General features: G+C 44.5%; 1 protein-coding gene across 3 annotated transcripts in view; it reads right to left on the reverse strand.

Moving 5' to 3' along the window:
* The window catches only part of sema3e (sema domain, immunoglobulin domain (Ig), short basic domain, secreted, (semaphorin) 3E), a 37,042-nt gene that overhangs the window by 3,300 nt on the left and 8,650 nt on the right, over nucleotides 1-25,092 (reverse strand). For 2 of the 3 annotated variants that reach the window (XM_034086050.2, XM_034086049.2), the window contains 14 exons: nucleotides 9,241-9,401; nucleotides 8,948-9,007; nucleotides 8,431-8,550; nucleotides 5,600-5,693; nucleotides 5,314-5,430; nucleotides 4,885-5,027; nucleotides 4,687-4,801; nucleotides 4,035-4,104; nucleotides 3,808-3,952; nucleotides 3,256-3,478; nucleotides 2,896-2,987; nucleotides 2,425-2,466; nucleotides 2,028-2,194; nucleotides 412-482 (listed from right to left, as the gene is read on the reverse strand). In XM_034086050.2, the coding sequence (XP_033941941.1) occupies nucleotides 412-482; nucleotides 2,028-2,194; nucleotides 2,425-2,466; nucleotides 2,896-2,987; nucleotides 3,256-3,478; nucleotides 3,808-3,952; nucleotides 4,035-4,104; nucleotides 4,687-4,801; nucleotides 4,885-5,027; nucleotides 5,314-5,430; nucleotides 5,600-5,693; nucleotides 8,431-8,550; nucleotides 8,948-9,007; nucleotides 9,241-9,401 (1,620 nt within the window). The remainder of the gene's footprint in view (nucleotides 1-411; nucleotides 483-2,027; nucleotides 2,195-2,424; nucleotides 2,467-2,895; nucleotides 2,988-3,255; nucleotides 3,479-3,807; nucleotides 3,953-4,034; nucleotides 4,105-4,686; nucleotides 4,802-4,884; nucleotides 5,028-5,313; nucleotides 5,431-5,599; nucleotides 5,694-8,430; nucleotides 8,551-8,947; nucleotides 9,008-9,240; nucleotides 9,402-25,092) is intronic. The other variant, XM_034086051.2, reaches the window with a different exon arrangement.

Here is a 25,092-nt window from a genome sequence, read left to right on the forward strand (position 1 = left end):
CACACACACACACACACACACACACACACACACACACACACACACACACACACACACACACACACACACACACACACACACACACACACACACACACACACACACACACACACACACACACACACCATAAAAGATAGTGAAAAACAAGAGATTGGAATGAACTCACTTGACCTTTCATTAGCTAACACAAATAGAGTGTTTGGTTCTTTCCCAATCTATCGCCTCAGCAGAAGCACACTAACCTCTCACATCCAACAGCAATCACACATGAAGAGTTCATATATTTTTTCATAGTCAGGCAAGTGCTTCTGAAGAACTGCACCATTCCCTTGCAGTTCTGATAACAATCAAATACACACAAGCATGCTCATGCACACACACACACACATCACACAGTCATTGTATACTAACCATCCATTTGCAGCCCATTGCACAGCTGAACGGCGTTGCCATGGCGAATATCCTGCCGCCTGAATCGTCTGCTGGGATGGGAGTGAGGGAAGTAAAAAGAGAGTCATTTTGAACAACTGATGGAAGTGTGAGAGATGGGTGGAGAAAGAAAAAAGGGAAGAGAGAGAAAAAGATAGAAAGAGGGAGGCGTGATCAAGTGAATACTGATTGGCATTACAACACCTGGCTGTCATGTCTCTTAAGGCCCTGTCACACTGTCCCGAAATTGACACCCGATGGACACACGAATATGGAATTGTGAATTTCGCACGAAGATGGCCCCGAACCACACACGAAGGCAACATTTACATTACATTTAAGACATACAACTGCAATGAAAGTACCAAAAACAATTATGTTACATTACTATGATACTGTACTGATATCTTCAGACTTTGTTCTTTACTTTATCCGTCTTTATATGCAGAAAATATTACGTTTTCTCCGTAATGTTGTTTCCATAACAACAACAACTTCCTGTCAACTGTCCTTCAAAATAATATATTATATCCTTTTTAGTTTCACAGAACACAAATTGGGTTATTTACATTTATATGTTTACATGATTTTGTTGTGCAATAAAACAACCCGATGGACACACGATAAAGGAAATGTTCAAATTCGGCTGTGATCGTAGCAACATCGGGCCATTCGTGAGGGCATCTTAAGCCATCGTATTGTAACGATCACAAAGGGAGTCGGAAACAGGCTTCTAGTTATTAGGCTTTAATAAATCTTCTTATTCACAGATGATCACAGGTTCATGTACAGTTTGTGGGTTCAACCTCACACTCACACTAACTCCCACATATACCCATATATATATATATATATATCAGTGTCTACGTCACAACTTCCCGCCCTCCCCCGTCTGCTCCCCCAACCACAGGCCCGCACCTCAACCAGCATCACTGTGCAGCTCTATGATTGGCAGAGAGACGGGGGATGCCTGAGTGACACGCTCAGCATCCTATACAGGGTCGCTACAGTATCGCTGGTGGAGTTGGCTCCAGCAGCAACTTCGTGAGCGGTGGAAAAATCTTTTGCCAAAAAATTGCCGAAGGACCTTGCGAAGGTTCATTTTTGTGTTGAATTCGTGTATCAATGTTGCCCTTCGTAAGGCCATCGTGAGGGCATCTTGTTATCATCGGTGCCATCGGGCATTCGCCCCGATCAGAGTGAATGTGAATGCACCGATGATAACACGAAGATGACACGATTTGACAAGATCCCTCACGAGTGCCTTACGAAGTTGCCGCTCATGAAGTTGCTGCCGGAGCCGAAACTCCACCGGCGGTCATACGATGGCTTAAGATGCCCTCACGAATGGCCCGATGTTGCTACGATCACAGCCGAATTTGAACATTTCCTTTATCGTGTGTCCATCGGGTGTCAATTTCGGGACAGTGTGACAGGGGCTTTACAGACTGTGATAATGACTTAGCAAACCTCTGAGCATTGTGACATTCAGAGCAAGATGCTGTGATGAAACAGAAAAGCTGGTAAAGGTGTTAACAGCTGTTATCACACATACGCACAGAAAAGATGAGTCTGTATCTGTGTGTGTGTGCTGTTACCTTTTAGGGTAGACTCCAGCAGGGTAATATCTGGAGCAGGTTAGACCATCCCATGCACAGTAGGGGTCTCTGGCCAGACAACAGTCAGCACATTCTGAGCCGTAGAGGTCACACTGATGCAGTCTGACCTGGGCCACACCCACCTCCGACCCCACATACAGCTGTTGCTGTGGAACCAAAAGCATAGAAGATTAATATAAAGGCAGTTGAATTGGTTAGGCCTATATTTATATATTTCAGCAGTTTTTACCTCATTTTAATTATATGGCCACAAGGACACAACATTACATTTAAATGATGTCAATACAAAGTAATAAAACGTGTTACAATGTTAACATCTTGTGGTTAAACAACAGAATTGCATGAACAACAGTATACATTCAAATAATCATCTTACCCTTTTAGGTGATATTATGATTTCCTTTATTGGGGCTGGCACCTGCAAACAGAAAAACATGTAGCTGTTGATGTTGAGAATTATTCTTCGAAAGCTAAAAGTAAAAAGTAACAAGTGCTGACTCTAAGTTCTTTATCACCCCCCGTCATGCTTCTATCCATTTAAAAATATTTAATTAAAATTGCAGCAGCAACTGCTTGCAGTCTGGTTTTCAAATGTATCCGATATTAATAGAATGTATGTATTCAAATCATTCTAAAGATATCTCACAGCCGGCCTAATACCCAATCATTCTTGTTTCCCTCTGATGATGGAAAAAAAGGAAATCAGCAACCAGTTTCAGTCAGACACATCTGCTTAATATGTAACTGCAGCAATAATGGAAGGTTATTTTCTTGGCAGTACAATTTAGAATTTGCTTGGTTACAAAGTCTACTTGGCTTTCACATTTATCATCTAGAAATAGAGTACCTTGAATACTTGCAGCTCTTCCAGCAACACCTCCTCCATAGAGTCTGTGTCTTTGTTGTAAATGGTGATAACTTTCAACACCACTGAGTCGTCTAACAAAAGAGGACATTTGTCTTATGAAAAAAAAGGTTTAAAAGGCAATGAAGTAAAACATTTCCTTCAAAATCCCAGATTAAAAACTGTCTCAGTGTATGGGAAACTGTTGTTTTTCACTTATATATTTTAAATGACTTTATGCAAACAGAAAGACAATTTCAATGGCAAAAAGGGTGTTAGTGCACCCAAATGTTGAAAGTACCTCCTGTAAATCTGTTATTTTGCCAATAGTATAATTTCAAGCAGTTTTTAGTGACTTTGTACCGGTTCCGATGTAGAGAACATGGTAGTGTCCGTCCTGGGCTTGGACTCTGTCCACAGCGATCTGGGTCAGCTTCCTCCTGCCCTCTGTCTGCAGCAGGACAGGTCTTTGATGCTGGGGAAGGACTGGACGATACATCACAGGATTCGACCGCACAAACCGCAACACCTCATCAGGAAACTCCTTCGAGCTAGAAAAGCCACCACCGTTCACTTTACTGGCACACTGTTAACGAGATAAGTAAAGGAGGAGGAGAAAGAGAGGAAGTAAAGTAAGGACAGAGACAGAGGGGGGCAATTAATTACATTGGCCTTTTATGCAGCATAGAGAAAATCTGACATGCTTTAGTCTGGCTCAGACTGTCCCTGTAGGACCTGCTGAGGTGGCTACAACAGTGCTGACATTTACCCGAGATGTCCTACATGCTTTCATCGCTTACCCTCACAAAGGACCTCTGTCATGGACACAGAGTATTGGGGAGTGCTGTGAATACATGATTGGTGCTAACGAAACAATATATGCTTTAACAATACTTTATTCAGACTTATACTCACAGATCCAGGTCGAGGGTAGGGGACTCTACCCTCATAAGGTGTCCAGTGATGCTCAGGCCTCTCTCGGTAAGCAAATGGACCGTTAAAGGCTGCTCTTATATCATCCATGTGATAGACACACACTGCAAAACCTTTAAACACCGCACTGTAAAAGAAGGTTTGATACGTTATTTGAGGGATAGTACAAATTGGACTGTGATTAAATGCAGACCTCACACTTCATGTACCTTGTTGTGCTAAATAGGCCAAAGATTTCTGGGTTTTTGCCATCCTTGTTCTTGAGCACAAACACATCCTCTGAAACACAACATTTAGAAATGAGCTTTTAGTTAGCAACACTAGTTTGACATTTGAGTTTTTCAGGTAAATGTTAAGGAAAATTCGACACGGTCAACATGGTGAACATTAAATGTGCTGATCATGAGCATTTTAGCACTGTCATTGTAGGCATGTTAGCATGCTGACATTAGCATTTAGCCCGAAGGCACTGTAGTGCTAATGTTACAGCTTCATACAGCTGGTTAACATGGTTAAGGCAGTTTATTAAGGGACAGGCAGACCATTAACAGGTTTTTAATTTCAAAGTTTTAGGATTATTCAACAGATTTAGAAAGAGGTTGAATGTTTTTATCCTGCAGTACATAAACAGATAGCATTTGTTTAAAATAGAGAGGTTTTAGCTCTACTACACCATCTGGCTGTAGCTACATCTTAAGGAGACAATCAGGAGTGTGTTTTGCGTTGCTACTAAAAATTGGTAGTATTACTGCTGCAGGTCGAGCTCACAATACAACAGGTACATTACTGTCAAGAAAAGAACCCTCAACGTTTAACATGAAATTATTAAGAAAACATGCTTAGAGTTTCATGTAGCCCCACCAAGTTCATCAAAGTGTGTATCAATGCCATTTGGTCCAGCCACAGAGCAGATAAGACGAGTTTTCAGGAAGGAGCTCCATCTATTCACCAGCATTCTCTGTCCTCCTTGGTCATTCTGACAGATGAAGGTAGATATAGAATGTGAGTGCAATTCCTGGGCTTTAGCTGGATAACGGCCAGAAATCTTTTTTTTCTCACCGCACAGATTCGCCCAACACGAGTATACACAGCCTTGTTCACTCCTTCAGCATTCATCACTCGCTCAGTGAAGAAGAAGTACACTTTATCATCATCCCTATCATCGTTGTCTGGAATAACTGCCGACCCCACAAATTTAGGTTCTGCAGGGAAAATCATTTGTCAGAAAATGTACAATTAATCCAAACCATTTTATAAGCTTTTCATTTCAATTCACACTCATTTAAGGGTTATAAGATAGACATTCTTAAAACAATTGAATATGTATGCAAATATTATCGCAATATCCCAGTACTGATTTTTGGAATATGTTTTGAAATATTATTGATTCATACATTTTTGAAAACGTACTTTTTACCTCAAAAAAAGTATATTGGCACTCCATTGAATTTAAATTAAGATCCTTTTTTTGTAGTTTAGTAAACAAACCATTGAGTTGCTGCCTATCGTCTCTTTCAGTGCGCGTGTAGGTCTGGTTGTTCAGTCGACAGAAAGCACCATCATTCTCCCAGTAGTCAGTGTAAAGACCAATATACAGCTCTCCTCCTAATAAGTGAAAATGCATATGTTATCAACTGTAAAACCAATTTTGCGGTGATTGAAATACATGCATTAAATATAGGACCACAAGATGGCAGTATTGACTGGTTAAAGGTAAACACTTTGTGCTGAACTGATGTTGAGTAGGTGAGTGACAGAGTGAGCAGTGACTTACTGGAGAGTGTAGACGTACAGGGACTGTTAGGATCGTATGGACAGCGTCCTCTGCCACTCATGATGCTGTCTTCTTCAAGAGAAAACAGCTTATCCTGAGAATAAAACACATATATTCATATACAGGAATATGATGCAAATATGCTGGAATATGAATTCAGCCAGAACAAACATTTAGTAGCTGTTTCCTTGCCATTTCTTGAACACCAGGAGGTTGTGTGTGATAAAGAGATACAGCTGAACTAGAGAGAGGAGGGATCAGGAAGTGATTGATGAGGAAGAGGAAGAAAGATTGATGAGACAGGAAGTGATGGATGACCAGACAAAGGAGTTTTGTCTGGAAGTGTATAACCCACTATGGTCTGCTCTTATATCATATTGAATTCACTACTCCTACTCTTCTGAACCTATTGCCCTGCACACCAGGTGGTGATTGCACACATACACATAGAGCTGAACTCTCTTTAGAATCAAAGCTCATGTCTTTTGAGCCACCAGAGTGTTTATGACTGTCACTGGCAGATCAGAAGAAATGTCATGTGTTGATTTATGATTAGCCGTGGCACCCTACTGCGCTGTGACCACCGCCCGATCTACGACTGTAACAGAAGTCCAGTCTTGTATTAAACCCATCCATCATATAATCACAAAACCAGAAGAAAAATAGTTAAAAAAGGCTCACGTAATAGATTTTTTAAATGTCTAGGGCAGTAGCACAAAAACTCTCAATTTGTTTATCTGGGATTGGCAAATATGACAATAGTATTTTTTATAATTGTGGAAATATTATTCTGCTCAAACTTTATGGTAATCCTAGACTAGGTGTAATCTCATACACCAAGTATTATAGTTTGTCTGACCTTTATGCAACCTTGGAGAGAGATTAAGTGGCTTATACGGTCCCAGTTTTGCTCTCTCTAAGGGCATTCCAATGATATGAGTGATGAATGGTTCCTGTTTGAATGGCGTGAGTGGCCTTGTCGACCTACTGGACTAGTGTTGGAATGCAGGGCGGAAACCTTCTCCGATCTTTACACTCTAAATACACCCTAGAAACACACACACACACACACACACACACACACACACACACACACACACACACACACACACACACACACACACACACACACACACATACACACACACACACACACACACACACACACACACACACACACGCACACACACACACACACACACACACACACACACACACACACACACACACACACACACACACACACACACACACACACACACACACACACACACACTGAGGACTGTTCCATGTTCGGCATATGTGATAAATGTGTCATACTAGAGACAAACATGCTACAGATGGATACAAGCTATTTTGCATGGACACCAGTGCGCAGGCAAAACACTCCTGTGCAACAGACACACAGAAAAACACATATTTGAATTGACCCCTGAGTGTGTCTAAGTCTAAACAAACCTCTTGGAGCATGCTTCAACAGAAAGGAGCACCTGGCCTGTTGTCCCTGTTTAGCTGGACAGTAGATGCGTCAAATTGTTTCAAAATGAATGAGAACCTTGTGCCAAAACATTCTGTCTTTCTCTAAGAAAACCAAAACTCCACCCTCTCTTACTCACTGTCTTTTCTATATCCGCCCTTCACATTACTCCTTGTTGCTAGGAGGATAAACTCAAGTAGTCGGAGTCCAAGCTGTACTAACAGTTTAAGGAGCTCCTGGCTAAAACATAGAAACTGTGCGAAAAAGGTTTTGGCTACTCCAACAAAACACTAAAGTGTCGAGGAGGATTACACAATGTAAAATAAATATGCAACAATTCCATTGGAAAACATCGTTTTTTCCACCAGTTCTTTGCAGTGAAAATCTGGAGCTCACAAAAGGCAACCACTGATGGGGCGAAGCCTGCGATCTAGTTCAGGCAGTCAACTCGAGCACTTGTGCTGCATTCATACTTAACGCCCCTTGCCACTCTACAACCAACCAAACAGAGTTTCCTTAATATGCCGCTCTATTTAACCTGCCAGATCTCTCTCTATGCAATGCTTGCTGCTGCTATTGCTGCTACTTCCACGTCGCTGCTGCTTGCCTGCCCCACCACCACCCCAGCTTCCACCTGTAGGCTCGGGGGGTTAGTTATTTAATCATCACTCATCGTGCTATGTATATCTGTGGACTGATGAGGCCCGAGCCTAGATGCCAAACTCAACTATATGCTGCTTCTAATAAACATGTTAAAGAAACACGTGAGTTGTCTGACTGAATTACAGTTCTTAAAGCAGGAAAAGAAAGAAACACCAAAAGAAATGTCCAGCGTGGATCAAGACATTTATGGAGAAATATTTTCCAACGCCCATAACTTTGACCCAGTTTATCAGTTTATACTGACCTCACTGAGCACAGGCACCTGTAGCCTTGGAGGCTGTGCTCTCAGTGTGTTGTCTCCCTGATCCTGTCTGTTGGCGTCAGCTGATAGAGGTGTTATGATTCTATCTTGTTATGCACAATGTTGATTATTCTCTCAGAACTACTGTAGCTAAATACATGGGTCTGGGGTAGAGATCTTGAGAATTGGTTTGGCATCTTAACCTGTGTCAACTCGTGGCAAATGACATGTCTTGTGAATTCTCCGGCCGAAGCTCCAAATAGGCAGTGTTTGCCATCAAAGTTCCAGCTCTCCTCGTGTCTCTCTGAGTCCTGTTTCCAATTGCTTCAGAAGTTTTCCTCACAATATCAAAGTGTGGTTTGACTTTGAAAATATCTCTAGATGGGGGAAACCTTTCGGTACTATTTGAATGTTTGGTTGTGAAACTCTAATGCTGTGTTAAGGACTCACCTGCCCTGTGTGTCCCACTCTGACCAGGACACAAACTGGGTTAAAGGCTCCCGTTCCACAGACCAGCAGATGGGTCTGGTTGTACTGTTGCAGGACCTTGATGTAGTTAGCACACTCCGACTGTTGGAAGAGATACAGGCAGCAGTGGGTGGGATGGAGGGTGGTTGGGTTAGGGGTCATGAAGACAGATTGAGGACAAGCGGAGAAAATATTGTAGCGGAAAAATGCCAGAACTGCCAAACTGCCAAATGCCAAACTGCCTCATCAATACATCAATACTTCAGGTTGAACAGAGGTTAATGAGCACAGTAAGATATGTAATTGAATCCACTCGTGTTGGCAGCGTCTATCTATATAATTGACCTATCTTTCTAGAATAATTTTAATAAACTTTATATATAAATGTAATTTTTAACTGAGAATTTGAGCTTTTCCCTTGATAATCAATGTAAGCCACACTACCCAATACGCAGTTGAGAACATATTGGTATACATTCATGAACTGGATGTCCCTTACCTTTTCCCTCCCCTTCATCAAACACTCCTCAATCTGAGATTCTGTACTGGCCCATTGGATCTGTGAAAAAAAAGTCAACATTGATGTATAGTTAAACATGTGACCAGGCAGTCACTATCCACTACTGCATAATTATCTCTCAAGGGTATCTTGCCATCTTTTTAGTTTCTAATTAAAACATCTCACAGACATATGAAGCGGCACACGTGCATCCATGTTTGGCTAACCTATTGCCCGATGGGTATGTGAGTTCAAAATGTCTAATTTACTGGGAGGGATGAAAACAGGCCCACCTCTCTGTGGTGTGTGTTAACCTGGTCCAGGCTAAGGGAGAACAGAGTATTCTTGGCCCCGACATAAATCCTGTCGTGGCTCTCATCCAGCAGCATGGTCTGGGGCTGAAGAGACGCTCCATGTGCCTGGAACACCCAGGTCCTGTTCAGCTGCCAAAGCTCTGCAGGCAACAACATGAACACAACGAATTAACACAAAAGTATAGCAGCACAGTAGAAACCTGCGATTTTACAATTTACAACAAAAGGATTTACAGAGTTTTCAATTCAAACTGAAATCCTCATTTTCTTCTGTATAACCAGCAAGATTACGTTTGACCAAATCCCAATCCTCAAGGGATTCTTACTTCTCCAGTAACATGTGCCCCAACTTCTTCCATGGCCAAGGTCACATTACCACATGTGTTTCTGATTCACTGCTTCCCCAAGGGAACGGCAAAGAGCAACAGCATTGCTATCTTCCCATCTCATCCCTCCCTCTCTTGTGGCACCTATACTGTATGCCTCCTTTCATTACATTTAGATGTGCTTTATGTGTCATTCACTAAAAAAAAGTCTTATTTTTATATTCATTAAAGGTTTATAAGGCATACAAGAGTGTCATAATACATAAAAGAACACAGGTAACCGACATTTCAGGCATTAGTACCTACCAATACATTGCTTTAAAGACTCCTGAAAGGAGAACTGACAGGACATAATGACAATTTGTAAAAGCAGGGTTGAACAAAGGTGGATATGGGTCTTGGGAAAGATGTTGTCATGATTTGGAGGGACATTTGATGTGTAAAGCATGGTCTATCATCGTCTCTTAAACCGAGAGGAAACAGTTTTATCTCACAAGAAACGGAACAAGTCTTTTTATCAGCAATTATTTTGATATAAGCCGCCACTCCCTGTCAGTCTTGCTTAAGGTAATTTAAATTGACATATCTGTCAAGATCCATTGCTTCCTTTTTAATACAAACACACACTGATCTGAATGATCCCAGACCAATAGAAAGTCTGAATGCAAATGTGTGAAACACCCAGTTGAGTGTACCTGATTGAACATGACAGGCTACACCTTTATACCTGCTCTCTGAATGCTTCTAGTGAGGTTGAGGGTGAATGATTTTAAATAAAAAGCCTAATGCACTTCCTCTGGATTTTAATGGCCTTAGAAACCTTTCATTAACACATGACCACGTTGGACCGGGTGTCCTTGTCAAAACAATTAAAAGTAGGGATCTGGTCTGTGTTAGCACCGCTTTTCCAACCTTAGACAGATTCAAATAGACAAGCCTGAGTTTTTGGATCGTATTCATAGCACCAGCATTGCACAGGCTGTATTCTCTCAATTTGTTATTTTCATGCCTACGTTACAGTTTTTCTCGATTGCTAACACACTAAAATTATACATAAAGGACAATTATTTTAACTGACACTCAAAGGGCAAAACATCAGCTCAAATCTCCAAAACTGTAAACATGTTTTCAGCTTTTCACACAATTTGCACACAACATGGCACTTTTTGCAAACCACTGCACACGTTTCTCCACGTAAGACACAGGAAGTCACGTGTTAGCAGGTTTAAAACACCAATATTCAAAATGCCTCACACATGGACCAATAATCAAGAAACACTTTCCACCTGACCAAACACCTGATAGCATAATTGTTGGCTCATCAATCAGGATGTTAGCACTATAAAAAGACCACAGGTGAGTACTTTCTTACAGCAACAATGGAAGCCAACATGGAAGCAAGAGTAAGAGCTGGGCTGAGAGTGAGCGGAGGAGGAAGAGGTGGACAAAGAAGAATACTCTCTAATTAAATGAAATGTTATCAACCATGGTTTGACGATGAGAGAGGCTGGACAGAGTGTTTTATGATTAATTATGTGAAATATAAACAGCCCTTAAATCAGACTTTAGTTACACGTGACCTGAGTAAAATTCAGGTAAGGTGATTGTCAAGTGCCAACAATCATGAGAGATATTTGATAGTTGGTGCTTGAGAAGACTAAACATGTATCTGCAATTGACATGAATGGAAACGAGTAATACATTATATTCATTACTCGTTATTCTCTACTAATAATTAATTAAAGACTGTATATTATGGCTATTTTGCACATCCCTTTCAAGATTTTCAAAGGTTTATTGACATATCATATACACAACTACGGTGTAGTTATGCAATGAATGAAAAACTTGGGTCACAGGTTCCTCAACAGTGCATTACAAGACATCTATCAATATGTGTGTACCTCCACCATTAAACATATTCATATTCTGCACATTTCTTATTCTATCTACATACATAAGAGTATAATTCATATGTATAATATCAGTTAAAATAAGTGCTTCAACATAGTTAACATTGCAGGAAAGCAATATATTAGACGTTAAGTACTTTGTCAGGCTTAATATTTATCTGTAGATAGATACCCCCAACGTTTTTTTTCTTATTTAAAAGAAGACCTTAATCTGTTATTTAATGTTTAAATAAAGGTTAATTCGTTTTTCTGTTTTGCACCTCCTCCTATTAATATCTTTGTACATCCTGCACTAAACTGTTTATTGTAGAGATCACTTACAGTATCTTCTTGATTATTTATATACTATATTTCTATCACAGACCTTCTACTTTCCCTCTATGAAAGTATGTACTCTTCATATTTTTATTCAAATATTAAAATAATATTTGATGAAAAAAGAGTACATTATTGTTTTTATGTGTTATATTATTTATAACACATAAAAACAATAATTCAATAACGTGCTTTAACCACTAGGCGGTGCACACAAGGTACACACAGCCATAATAACTTTGTATTATTAGTGTAGGACACGTTTTATTCATGCTTTCACATAATTTTACAGCATATTGCTATACTATTTCAGACTCAGTATTTACATTCTTACATTCAAAGAAAATCAGTAATATCTTTAAAAACTACAGTCCTTTTATATCAGCTGTGCACCGTTATGGTGTAAATATAACCTATCTGTGAATTAAATCAAATGTAAAAGTCAGCCGAATTAGTGTTGATACTGCAAGGAGACGTATTGTGTGAAGAGAAATTGAAGATGTTGTTTAATTGTTGAATATATTTATGATCCACGTAAAGTATTCAGTTTCGGCGGCATTTTCTCAGTTTTTCCAAAGGTCTTCTCATCAGGGCTCTCTAAATAAAGAACTACGGCAGATCTGTAATATACAATGCAGCCGAACCGTGTATTACAATGCCGTTATGTGATGACTTTCAAAGAGAAAAGCAAGAACACTCGGAATTAAGTATTATTTTATTCTTTTAAAATGTTTTCCGGATTTCATATCATATAAACACCAAATCCCAGCATGCATTGCGGCTAAAACATCCAATAAACAGCTTAAAACCATAGCTGAGGATCTTGGGTAATCGCTCGAAATGCCTACGTCTGTTTCCGGTTATTTTTATTTTGAAATTCAGTTCCTGACTGCCAAAAAAGCCCGAGATTATTGAATTAAACCAATAAATAAAAGCAAGGATAATTGAGTGTTATTGTGAGTAAATAACAGTGTGTTATTTTGAAAAGAATAACACATTAGAAGGAAAAAAAGATTTAAAAAATACAGATTTCAGTATCCTGAGGCTCTGAGCCCCATTTATTTTCCTCACAGACGGCAACAAAAGTCCGAAATTATACGATTTCAAATAAAAGCAATAACTGTGGCTTGATATTGAGTAAGAACATGTTTTTATGAACCACACAGCTTCCGGTCTTCCTCGACCCGACCGGAGAAAAAGACGTGCTGCAGGCAGTAGAAATACATTGCTTTTAAAATCGTGCTGTGCAACACGAAAAAAAGGGGCAAATCATGTTGGTGAACACGAATCAATTGATTAAAAATCGTGTTGGTGAACACGAAATGCCGTGAGACTGGGTTGCACCTGCAGCTCCTCCCGCTGCAGCAAAACACACACTTCAAGTCAGATCATCACCCTTAGCTATTTTAATGACCTCTCAAACTACCTAAACTAGTTAGAAATATGTTTATTTTTACTGTCAGCGGGTCACTCATTACTGGATCAGCTGCTGCATGAGACAGACACTGACGCTGTCCGAAGAGAGGGAGGAAAAAGAGAGGCTCTGTGTATTTTATTATTTATTATTTGTATTTCTTCCTTTACTGTATTTCTGTATACTCAAGCAATCTTTCTCTGCAGAACCCTCTATGTACAGAGCATAGCCCATAACAGATGAAAGTGCTTTAGATTATGCTCAGCAGTGTGTAGTTGGGTGGTCAAACAATCTAGTATTATGAATTAAGTGTGTTATATTTGGTGCAAAAGTTTGCATTTGGTAAGTGTTTATGTAGTTTTTAGTGCAGTTCTTCATTTAGCAGGAGAAATTAGGTGTTCTCATTCATAACACTCCGTTCGATGTCTCACTATGGATGCGCCTCATCGCGGAGCAAACAGAAGCATCAATCTCATTACGCCAATCCTGATTGGCTGGTGATCTTGACGTCAACGTCAGGGGAAATCACCCCCTATAAGTAGCTTGCGCCACGACGCATGCGTCATTCAAACACCTCTTCTCGCTTCAGAGCACATCTCTAACGGTAGCCGGGCTAGCTCAACAGTCCACAGACTGAACCCAAAGTTAATTTCGGTCGACGGGCGTTAGCCGGCTACCCTATTCTCTCACAGAAGAGTACTATAGTCAACCTCGCCGAATTCTTCCTCCGGAAGTAAGGTAAGATTTTGACTTGCAAGTTAGCAACACACCAGTTGCTAGTTTGTGCTTTTTACCTCACTGCTGACACGGTAGCGAGGACGTTTTTTATTCTTTTTTCTTCCCCGGAGGATAAAAGGATTTAAAGAATATTGCCACACCAGGTAATATTCTTTGAGAGGAAAGGACCCACACTACCTTTTTTCTCCGGATAAAGGACAGTTTGGGACACTTTTCTCGACATACCTGTTAAGAGCGGGTCCTCTCCATGGACGCCTCTCTCCCTCACACCAGAGGAGTCAGGGACTCGAAGGCTCGGTTCTGCGGCTGCGGGTTGAAGATAGAAGGCACAGACTCACACCAGGTCTGCTCGTCCTGCCTCGGGCTGGAACACGCCCAGGAAGCTATCGACGACCCCGGCTCGTGCGGGTATTGTGCCCACCTCACCATAAAGAGCCTTCGCCGACGGTTAGCACGACAAGCTAGCCTGTCGGGACAGGATCCCCTCATGTCCACTGGTTGGCCGGCTGGCAATCAAGACACGGGGGCGTCCGCCGCAGAGACTGAGTCCCTCACCTTCACGGCCTGGGGCTCATCAACCGCGGCAGCCGTGGAGCCGGTTTCCCGCGCCATATCAGGCCGGGACCCGGTGGCGGCAAAGGACGCGGGAACGGGACCCCACGCTATACCAAGCTGGGGCTCCCGACTGGACCTCACCATGGTATCACCCGCGGAGGATGTCCTAGAATTTAATTACATGGAGGACGAAGAGGATGCCTCTGAGTTCCTCCTGTCTGATTCGGACGAGCAAGAAGACGACGTCTTCGTGTCACCAGCTCAGGCTGCAAAGCCTGGAGCGATGGCTGCTCTCTCGGGCGATAGCACACCAGCTTCGCCCTGTCTCAGTATGGACCTACAAGCCGTGTGTCAACGTGCTGCGGCCAGACTAGACATCCCATGGCCCGAAGTGGCCAAGGAGACCTCCAGGTCCCAGGTCCAAACAACGAGGACAAAGAGGCAACTCCTCCCGGTCTTCGCGGAGATGTTGGATGAGGTGTCGGTCTCGTGGAGAGACCGGCCCTTTAGCAACAAGGCCCCAATCCAGGGTGCCTCCTCCCTTGACTGTGACGGTATGGAGAGGCTCGGCCTGCTCCACATACCGCCTATGGAACCGCTGGTGGCAGCCCACCTCCTACCGAGGATGGGCCCGTCACCAAGCAGGAACCCCACACTGCCAGCGAAGACGGACCGATTCCAGTCGACCATAACGGAACGGGCCTACAAAGCTGCAGCATTGTCCGCCAGAGCTCTGAACGTTTCCTCGATGCTAACCGCGTACCAAGCGGAGCTCTGTGAGGATCTGTCGAGCAATTCTGGACCGGCCACTCTGGACGAGATAGCCGCGGTCACAGACATTTGTCTCCGTGTCCAGCGCTGCGCCGTCCAGGCCACGGGCAAAGTGATGGGGATCATGGTGGTGCAGGAAAGAGCTAGATGGCTCAACCTCACCAACCTCCCGGACCGGGAAAAAGAAGATGTGCTGGATATGCCCATCGTTCCCGAGGGGATTTTCGGCTCCGCTCTCGCTTCCATGCAGAGGAGGTGCGAGTCGAAAAAGAAGGAAGACGAGGCCCTCCACCTCTGTCTCCCTCGAAGGGTCCAGCCGCTGCCTCCGCAACAGCGGCCCTTCGCCGAAGCTGCTCCGAACCCTGCTGGATCTAGAGTACCAGATCAGCAGAGGTCGCAGCCCGCCCCGAGTCCCCAGCCCAGGCAGGAGACGAGGGCGAGTTGGTCTAGACAATCTCCGGTCCCGGCTGCAGCCCAGGCGCAGCCGACCCAGAATTTCGGCCAGCAATCAAGGAGGAAGAAGCGAGCGGCATGACAGCCCCTCCTTCTCCCCTCTGTGACAGAGCTGGAAGTTCCTTCTCCGGCTCGAATTGTGTTCCCGCTGCCTCGAGAGATGCCTCAACGCCATCCTCAAGTCCGCACAAAACACATGTCACATCATTATTGTTTGAATAAACCATTTTCCGCTGACGCATACAGGCTTCGGCCAAGGGCGCAGCTCAAAACAATGAAAAGAAAAACAATAAACAGTCCGTTAACCATAAATCCCCTTCTGAGAGCAGCTACGGCCTCTCTCAAAAGGCGGATAATAAACGGGTCTGTGAAGGCACCACCGCCACGCGCATGCGCAGTGCCGGTTGGGGCTTTAAGGGCACTACCGCCATGTGCGTACGCAGTGCCGGCTAGAGCTGTAAAGAACGGCCCGTCAATCCTTCCCCTTTCAAGAGCAGCTAGGGCATCTCTCAAAGGACGGATTATTGACGGGTCCGTGAAGCCACCGCCACGTGCGTGCGCAGTGACGGTGGGGACTGTTGAAATGGGGTACCACCGTGTTCAGACACTAGAGGGCCCCATAACACAACAAACAGAGTCTCAGAGGGCAAGAGATGTGACATCTCCGCTGGCTCTAAGGAGCACACAGTGGAAGATGCTCACAACATCTGCTTGGGTTTTCAAGACAGTAACACGGGGTTACAGACTCCAATTCGCTGTCACCCCCCCTCGTTTCTCGGTCATTTTGTATTCACAAGCCCGGGGAGAGTCAGCCCATATTCTAGAGAGAGAGATCCTCTCACTTCTAGAAAAGAGAGCTATATCTGTTGTACCTGCCGAGCAGAGTCAGAGTGGTTTTTATTCCAAGTACTTCCTCGTCCCCAAACGAGGAGGGAACGGAATCCGGCCAATACTTGATTTGAGGGTTCTGAACAGATATCTAAAAAGATATAAATTCAGAATGCTCACTCACACATCTCTGCTGCGTCTCGTGCGACAAGATGATTGGTTTACATCAGTCGACCTGAAAGATGCGTATTTCCACATCCCAGTATATTATCCACACAGGAAATATCTGAGATTCGCATTTCAGGGGATCTGTTACGAATACAGAGTACTTCCCTTCGGCCTGTCTCTCAGTCCAAGAGTGTGTGTACGATGTACGGAAGCCGCGATAGCCCCGTTAAGACAACAGGGTATTCGCTTGGCGACCTACCTGGACGACTGGCTGCTTCTCGCACAATCGGAGCACGAGGCTATTATGCAGACAAATGTTCTTGTAAAGCACCTGCTCAACCTGGGGTTCATAATAAACACAGAGAAGAGCATGTTGTGGGCAGGAGACGAGGGCGAGTTGGCCTAGACAATCTCCGGTCCCGGCTGCAGCCCAGGCGCAGCCAACCCAGAATTTCGGCCAGCAATCAAGGAGGAAGAAGCGAGCGGCATGACAGCCCCTCCTTCTCCCCTCTGTGACAGAGCTGGAAGTTCCTTCTCCGGCTCGAATTGTGTTCCCGCTGCCTCGAGAGATGCCTCAACGCCATCCTCAAGTCCGCACAAAACACATGTCACATCATTATTGTTTGAATAAACCATTTTCCGCTGACGCATACAGGCTTCGGCCAAGGGCGCAGCTCAAAAAAATGAAAAGAAAAACAATAAACAGTCCGTTAACCATAAATCCCCTTCTGAGAGCAGCTACGGCCTCTCTCAAAAGGCGGATAATAAACGGGTCTGTGAAGGCACCACCGCCACGCGCATGCGCAGTGCCGGTTGGGGCTTTAAGGGCACTACCGCCATGTGCGTACGCAGTGCCGGCTAGAGCTGTAAAGAACGGCCCGTCAATCCTTCCCCTTTCAAGAGCAGCTACGGCATCTCTCAAAGGACGGATTATTGACGGGTCCGTGAAGCCACCGCCACGTGCGTGCGCAGTGACGGTGGGGACTGTTGAAATGGGGTACCACCGTGTTCAGACACTAGAGGGCCCCATAACACAACAAACAGAGTCTCAGAGGGCAAGAGATGTGACATCTCCGCTGGCTCTAAGGAGCACACAGTGGAAGATGCTCGCAACATCTGCTTGGGTTTTCAAGACAGTAACACGGGGTTACAGACTCCAATTCGCTGTCACCCCCCCTCGTTTCTCGGGCATTTTGTATTCACAAGCCCGGGGAGAGTCAGCCCATATTCTAGAGAGAGAGATCCTCTCACTTCTAGAAAAGAGAGCTATATCTGTTGTACCTGCCGAGCAGAGTCAGAGTGGTTTTTATTCCAAGTACTTCCTCGTCCTCAAACGAGGAGGGAACGGAATCCGGCCAATACTGGATTTGAGAGTTCTGAACAGATATCTAAAAAGATATAAATTCAGAATGCTCACTCACACATCTCTGCTGCGTCTCGTGCGACAAGATGATTGGTTTACATCAGTCGACCTGAAAGATGCGTATTTCCACATCCCAGTATATTATCCACACAGGAAATATCTGAGATTCGCATTTCAGGGGATCTGTTACGAATACAGAGTACTTCCCTTCGGCCTGTCTCTCAGTCCAAGAGTGTTTGTACGATGTACGGAAGCCGCGATAGCCCCGTTAAGACAACAGGGTATTCGCTTGGAGACCTACCTGGACGACTGGCTGCTTCTCGCACAGTCGGAGCACGAGGCTATTATGCAGACAAATGTTCTTGTAAAGCACCTGCTCAACCTGGGGTTCATAATAAACACAGAGAAGAGCATGTTGTGGGCAGGAGACGAGGGCGAGTTGGCCTAGACAATCTCCGGTCCCGGCTGCAGCCCAGGCGCAGCCAACCCAGAATTTCGGCCAGCAATCAAGGAGGAAGAAGCGAGCGGCATGACAGCCCCTCCTTCTCCCCTCTGTGACAGAGCTGGAAGTTCCTTCTCCGGCTCGAATTGTGTTCCCGCTGCCTCGAGAGATGCCTCAACGCCATCCTCAAGTCCGCACAAAACACATGTCACATTTTAATTTTTTTTTTTTTATTTATCCAGGAATGTCCCATTGAGATACAAGATCTCTTCTTCCAGGGAGTCCTGACCAACACGGCACACAACAAGTTTCAACATAAAACAAAGGCATTAAACAAAAAAAACATACAATTCAAATATAAATACAGAAGGCCATTTGTGCAGTGGCAAGAAACATAATCACATCAGCAATAGCATCAGGTAAAACAGTTACATGTTTCATGAAGGGCTAATCGTAGCATACCTTTAAAAGCATTTACAGTAGGAAGTGCCTCTAGACAAAGTTTTACTTGCAGCGTATTCCATAAAAAGGGAGCATACTGGGAGAATGCAGCTTTACCAAGCTCTGACTGCATCAAAGGAACATTTAAAAGCATCCCATTTGCTGCTCGTCTAGTATTAAAAAAGCAAGTATAAAATGACAGAAGTCTGGAGATATATAAGGGCAGCTTACCTAGCAATGACTTAAGGATAAAAATCAACATGTGTGATTGTCTTCTTTGGTACAGAGAGGACCATCCTAAGGACTGATACAAAGTGCAGTGGTGGGTGCGAGAGCCTGCACCCGTTACAAAACGTATAGCAGTATGGTACGCAGAGTCCAGCTTTTTAAGCAGGGAGGAAGAAGCATGCATATAGATCACATCGCCATAGTCTAATACAGACAGAAAGGAACTCTGCACAATTCTCTTCCTGGCTTCAGACGGGAAACATTTCCTTAAACGAAAGAAAAAGCCCAGTTTAGGTCTAAGTTTTCTCAGTAGGTTCCCAATATGAACATCAAAGGCCATCTTTTCATCAATCCATATGCCCAGATATTTGTAGGATGCTACTTTGTCAAGGCATGTCCCTTCCAGTGTAAGAATCGGAGGGACAGCTGTATTAGCTCGAGAGCGAGAGAAGGTCATGTACTTGGTCTTTTTTGCATTAAGGACCAGTCTTAGCCTTAGCAAGGAGTGTTGCAGTGTATTAAAAGCATCCTGTAGAAGCTCTATAGCCTGAGTTAAAGAGGAAGCCACTGTATAAACAACTGTATCATCGGCGTATAAATGAAACCGTGCTGGGTTTATCCCATTTCCTAGTTCATTTATAAAGATGGAGAATAAGACAGGGGCCAAAATAGAGCCTTGTGGAACACCTTTGTTTATAGTAAGAGCAGCTGAGGTATAATCTTCTACTGAGACACACTGAGTTCTTTCAGATAGATAGTTTTTAAACCAGCTCAAAGCCATTTTGCCAAGACCTATGCAGCCAAGCCTCTGCAGTAGCAATGCATGATCCACAGAATCAAAAGCTTTAGACAGATCAACAAACAATGCTGCACAGTGTTTTTTCTTGTCTAGTGCTTCAATGATGTCATTTGAGACTAGCATAGCCGCTGAAGTAGTACTATGGCCTGATCTGAAGCCGGACTGAGACTCGCTAAGAATATTATGGTCAGTTAGAAACTTTTTCAGTTGTTCGTTTACAAGAGATTCAAAGACTTTGGCCATTACAGACAGTCTGGAAATAGGGCGATAATTATTTAGGTCAGAGGGGTCTCCGCCCTTTAACAAGGGGAGAACCATGGCCGACTTCCATGAGCTAGGTAATTCACCAGCATAAAGACTGAGATTCAGAATAGAGGTTATGGGTTCTGCAATCAGACCTGCAGCAACTTTGAAGAAGAACGGCTCTATCTTGTCTGGGCCTGAAGATTTCTTTACATCTAGGCTCATTAAAGCTTTGTGAACCTGAGAGGTCAAGATGGGGGCAAAGGTGAACAGTTGATCAGGGTCAAGTGGCGGAGGACCTGGCTCTCCTTCTGCAGCGATCATCCCTGAGTTGCTAGAATCAAAGATTGAGCCAGCAGAAATAAAATGATTATTAAAGCTGTCTGCAATATCCATTTTGCCCTTGATTTCACTCTGATTTACCCTTAAGAGATCAGGAAGGCTGTTTGGAGTGATAGAACCTGAGGAGGATTTAACAAGTTTCCAAAACTTTGCAGGGTTATTCAAATTGTCATGTATTGCATTAAGATAGTAGGCACATTTAGAGTTTTTAATCAGCTTAGTGCATTTGTTTCTTAATGTCCTATACAGATTCCAATCTAATGGAATATTCGATTTCTTTGCTTTAGCCCAGGCAGTGTCTCTCTGTCGAATGAGAGAGGATATAGAATCATTAAACCAGGGGTTGTCTTTACCGCTTATCCTAGATGTCCTAAAAGGAGCATGCTTGTCACATATAGCCAAGAAGGTGGATTTAAAATAATTCCATGCTAACTCAACATCGGTCATAAGTGAAACAATGTGTAAATCACTATTAAAAACATCATGTAGAAACGCCTGCTCATCGAAATGTTTGAATCGCCTCTTGTGAATGAAACGTGGCTTTCCTTTATTAACATCATTATTGTTTGAATAAACCATTTTCCGCTGACGCATACAGGCTTCGGCCAAGGGCGCAGCTCAAAAAAATGAAAAGAAAAACAATAAACAGTCCGTTAACCATAAATCCCCTTCTGAGAGCAGCTACGGCCTCTCTCAAAAGGCGGATAATAAACGGGTCTGTGAAGGCACCACCGCCACGCGCATGCGCAGTGCCGGTTGGGGCTTTAAGGGCACTACCGCCATGTGCGTACGCAGTGCCGGCTAGAGCTGTAAAGAACGGCCCGTCAATCCTTCCCCTTTCAAGAGCAGCTACGGCATCTCTCAAAGGACGGATTATTGACGGGTCCGTGAAGCCACCGCCACGTGCGTGCGCAGTGACGGTGGGGACTGTTGAAATGGGGTACCACCGTGTTCAGACACTAGAGGGCCCCATAACACAACACATAGAGTCTCAGAGGGCAAGAGATGTGACATCTCCGCTGGCTCTAAGGAGCACACAGTGGAAGATGCTCACAACATCTGCTTGGGTTTTCAAGACAGTAACACGGGGTTACAGACTCCAATCCCTATAGAACACAGGATAGAATTTAAAATTCTTCTTCTCGCCTACAAAGCCCTTAATGGGCAGGCGCCATCTTACCTTAAAGAACTCATTATACCCTACTGTCCTACTAGGGCATTGCGTTCCAAGAATGCAGGGTTGTTGGTTGTTCCTAGAATCTTTAAAAGTACAATGGGAGCCAGAGCCTTTTCTTATCAAGCTCCACATTTGTGGAATCAGCTTCCAGTTTGTGTTCGGGCGGCAGACACCCTATCCGTTTTTAAGAGTGCGCTTAAGACCTTCCTTTTTGATAAAGCTTATAGTTAGGGCTGATTAGATTCAGCCCCTAGTTTTGCTGATATAGGCTTAGTTTGTCGGGGGACATCTTACTTCTTTCTTCTCTCTGTCTATACCCGTGTACACTCATGTTCCGATTAACCCAGCTTCCCCAAATGTCTTTCTTTTTGGTGTCTATATACGCTGGGATCCGGAGTCATGGATGATCCTGCGGTCCTGTGTCCTGGATCGCGAGCGCTGGATCTTGAGTCGTGGCTGTGGTCCTGGATCATAGGTCCTGGATGGATATCCTCGTGGATTCATCTTCCTATTATACACACATGCATTTCCAAACATTTGGACTACCTATGTTGCAAATGTATTATCTTTTCAATTTACACACGGCATCTATTGCACGTCTGTCCGTCCTGGGAGAGGGATCCCTCCTCTGTTGCTCTCCCTGAGGTTTCTCCCATTTTTCCCTTTAAACTGGGTTTTCTTTGGAAGTTTTTCCTTGTACGATGTGAGGGTCTAAGGACAGAGGGTGTCGTATTGTCATACTGATATTCTGTACACACTGTGAAGACCACTGAGACAAATGTAACATTTGTGATATTGGGCTATATAAATAAACATTGATTGATTGATTGAATTCGCTGTCACCCCCCCTCGTTTCTCGGGCATTTTGTATTCACAAGCCCGGGGAGAGTCAGCCCATATTCTAGAGAGAGAGATCCTCTCACTTCTAGAAAAGAGAGCTATATCTGTTGTACCTGCCGAGCAGAGTCAGAGTGGTTTTTATTCCAAGTACTTCCTCGTCCCCAAACGAGGAGGGAACGGAATCCGGCCAATACTGGATTTGAGAGTTCTGAACAGATATCTAAAAAGATATAAATTCAGAATGCTCACTCACACATCTCTGCTGCGTCTCGTGCGACAAGATGATTGGTTTACATCAGTCGACCTGAAAGATGCGTATTTCCACATCCCAGTATATTACCCACACAGGAAATATCTGAGATTCGCATTTCAGGGGATCTGTTACGAATACAGAGTACTTCCCTTCGGCCTGTCTCTCAGTCCAAGAGTGTTTGTACGATGTACGGAAGCCGCGATAGCCCCGTTAAGACAACAGGGTATTCGCTTGGCGACCTACCTGGACGACTGGCTGCTTCTCGCACAGTCGGAGCACGAGGCTATTATGCAGACAAATGTTCTCGTAAAGCACCTGCTCAACCTGGGGTTCATAATAAATACAGAGAAGAGCACGTTGTGCCCCGCGCAGACTATACTCTTCCTAGGGTTACACCTGAACTCGGTGCCCTTTTCAGCCCGCCTGTCAGCGGAAAGAGTGAAAGCTTTCAGAGCTTGTCTCGCTTTATTCCAGCTACGCAAACATGTTCTCTTCAGAACATGCCTGCGGTTGATGGGGCTCATGGCGTCAGCCATCCTGGTCGTACGACTAGGACGCTTACACATGAGGGAGTTTCAGCGCTGGGTAGCCGTCTTAAAACTAAACCCCGCGTCATGGCGCGCGGAGGGTAATGGTTACTGTAAAATGCGTAACGGCACTGCGCCACTGGCTGCACCCGACTTTTCTAGTATGGGGCGTGCCTATGGGTGCTGTCCTTTCACGAAGGGTGGTCACCACAGACGCATGTCTGACAGGTTGGGGAGGTATTTATGAAGGCCGTCCGGTGAGGGGTCTCTGGAGCAGAGACCTCCAGCGGGCACACATAAATTACCTGGAGCTTTTAGCGGTGTGCCTCACCCTAAAGCGCTTCCTGCCTTTTCTCAGAGGACACCATGTCCTCGTGAGGACAGACAATACGACGACAATATCGTATATAAACCGCCAAGGGGGATTGCGTTCTCTCCAGTTACACAAGCTGGCACGCAAACTGATCCTATGGAGCAGCGGGCGTCTCCTCTCCCTGAGAGCGACGCACGTACCGGGTGTGTCGGACCTCGGGGCAGATCTACTGTCCAGAGGTACACCACTTTATGCAGACTGGACTCTACATCCAAGGATTGTGAGCCAGCTGTGGGTGCGTTATGGCAGAGCCACGGTGGACCTGTTCGCATCAAAAGAAAATGCTCAATGTCAGCTTTTCTTTTCGATTCGCGACTTAAACGCACCGTTAGGCGTGGACGCACTCGCACACGTTTGGCCTTCGGGCCTTCTGTACGCGTTCCCACCCCTGGCTCTGATTCCCCAGACTCTGGCAAGAGTGAGGGAACAACGCCACACACTTATCCTGATAGCTCCGCACTGGCCCGCTATGTACTGGCTGGCGGAGATTTATCAGCTGCTGTGCGGGCAGCCATGGCAGCTCCCACTACACAGGGACATACTGTCCCAGGCGGGGGGGGAGATTTTTCACCCACACCCAGAGCGCTTGGTCTTATGGGCCTGGCCCGTGAGTGGTACAACCTGAATATAGTGAGACTCCCTCATAGGGGGATAACACTATTCAGAGTGCGAGAGATTCCTACACCAGGTCTCTCTAACATAGTGCTGTTACTTGTCCTGGCTGGACCCTTACGAGTCAGAGTTTGCAGGCACCTTCGGGTCCGCGAGCTCTTTCAAATCAGGGTCTGGCTGCATCCTGGGCTCTGTCCAAGACATCTGTGCAGCGGCAAGCTGGTCTTCGCCGCTCACTTTTGTCCGCTTTTACAGGCTAGACGTCTCCGCTCCAAGCGTGGCCCGAGCAGTGCTGGGCACCTTGTTGAGTCGGGACTCCACCTGTTAAATTATGGTTGGTCGGTGATCTTCGAGATAAGCTCGTCTGGCAATACGGGAGCTACAATATCCCATAGTGAGACATCGAACGGAGTGTTATGAATGAGAACTATAGGTTACTTACGTAACCCCAGGTCTCAGAGTAACATGAAGTGAGATGTCTCACCAGACGGCCCTCCTTGCTATGGTGAAGCGAGAAGAGGTGCTTATTTTGAATGACGCATGCGTCGTGGCGCAAGCTACTTATAGGGGGTGATTTCCCCTGACGTTGACGTCAAGATCACCAGCCAATCAGGATTGGCGTAATGAGATTGATGCTTCTGTTTGCTCCGCGATGAGGCGCATCCATAGTGAGACATCTCACTTCATGTTACTCTCAGACTGGGGTTACG

The sequence above is a fragment of the Pseudochaenichthys georgianus genome, chromosome 6, assembly GCF_902827115.2.
Source record: "Pseudochaenichthys georgianus chromosome 6, fPseGeo1.2, whole genome shotgun sequence".
NCBI lineage: Eukaryota > Metazoa > Chordata > Actinopteri > Perciformes > Channichthyidae > Pseudochaenichthys > Pseudochaenichthys georgianus.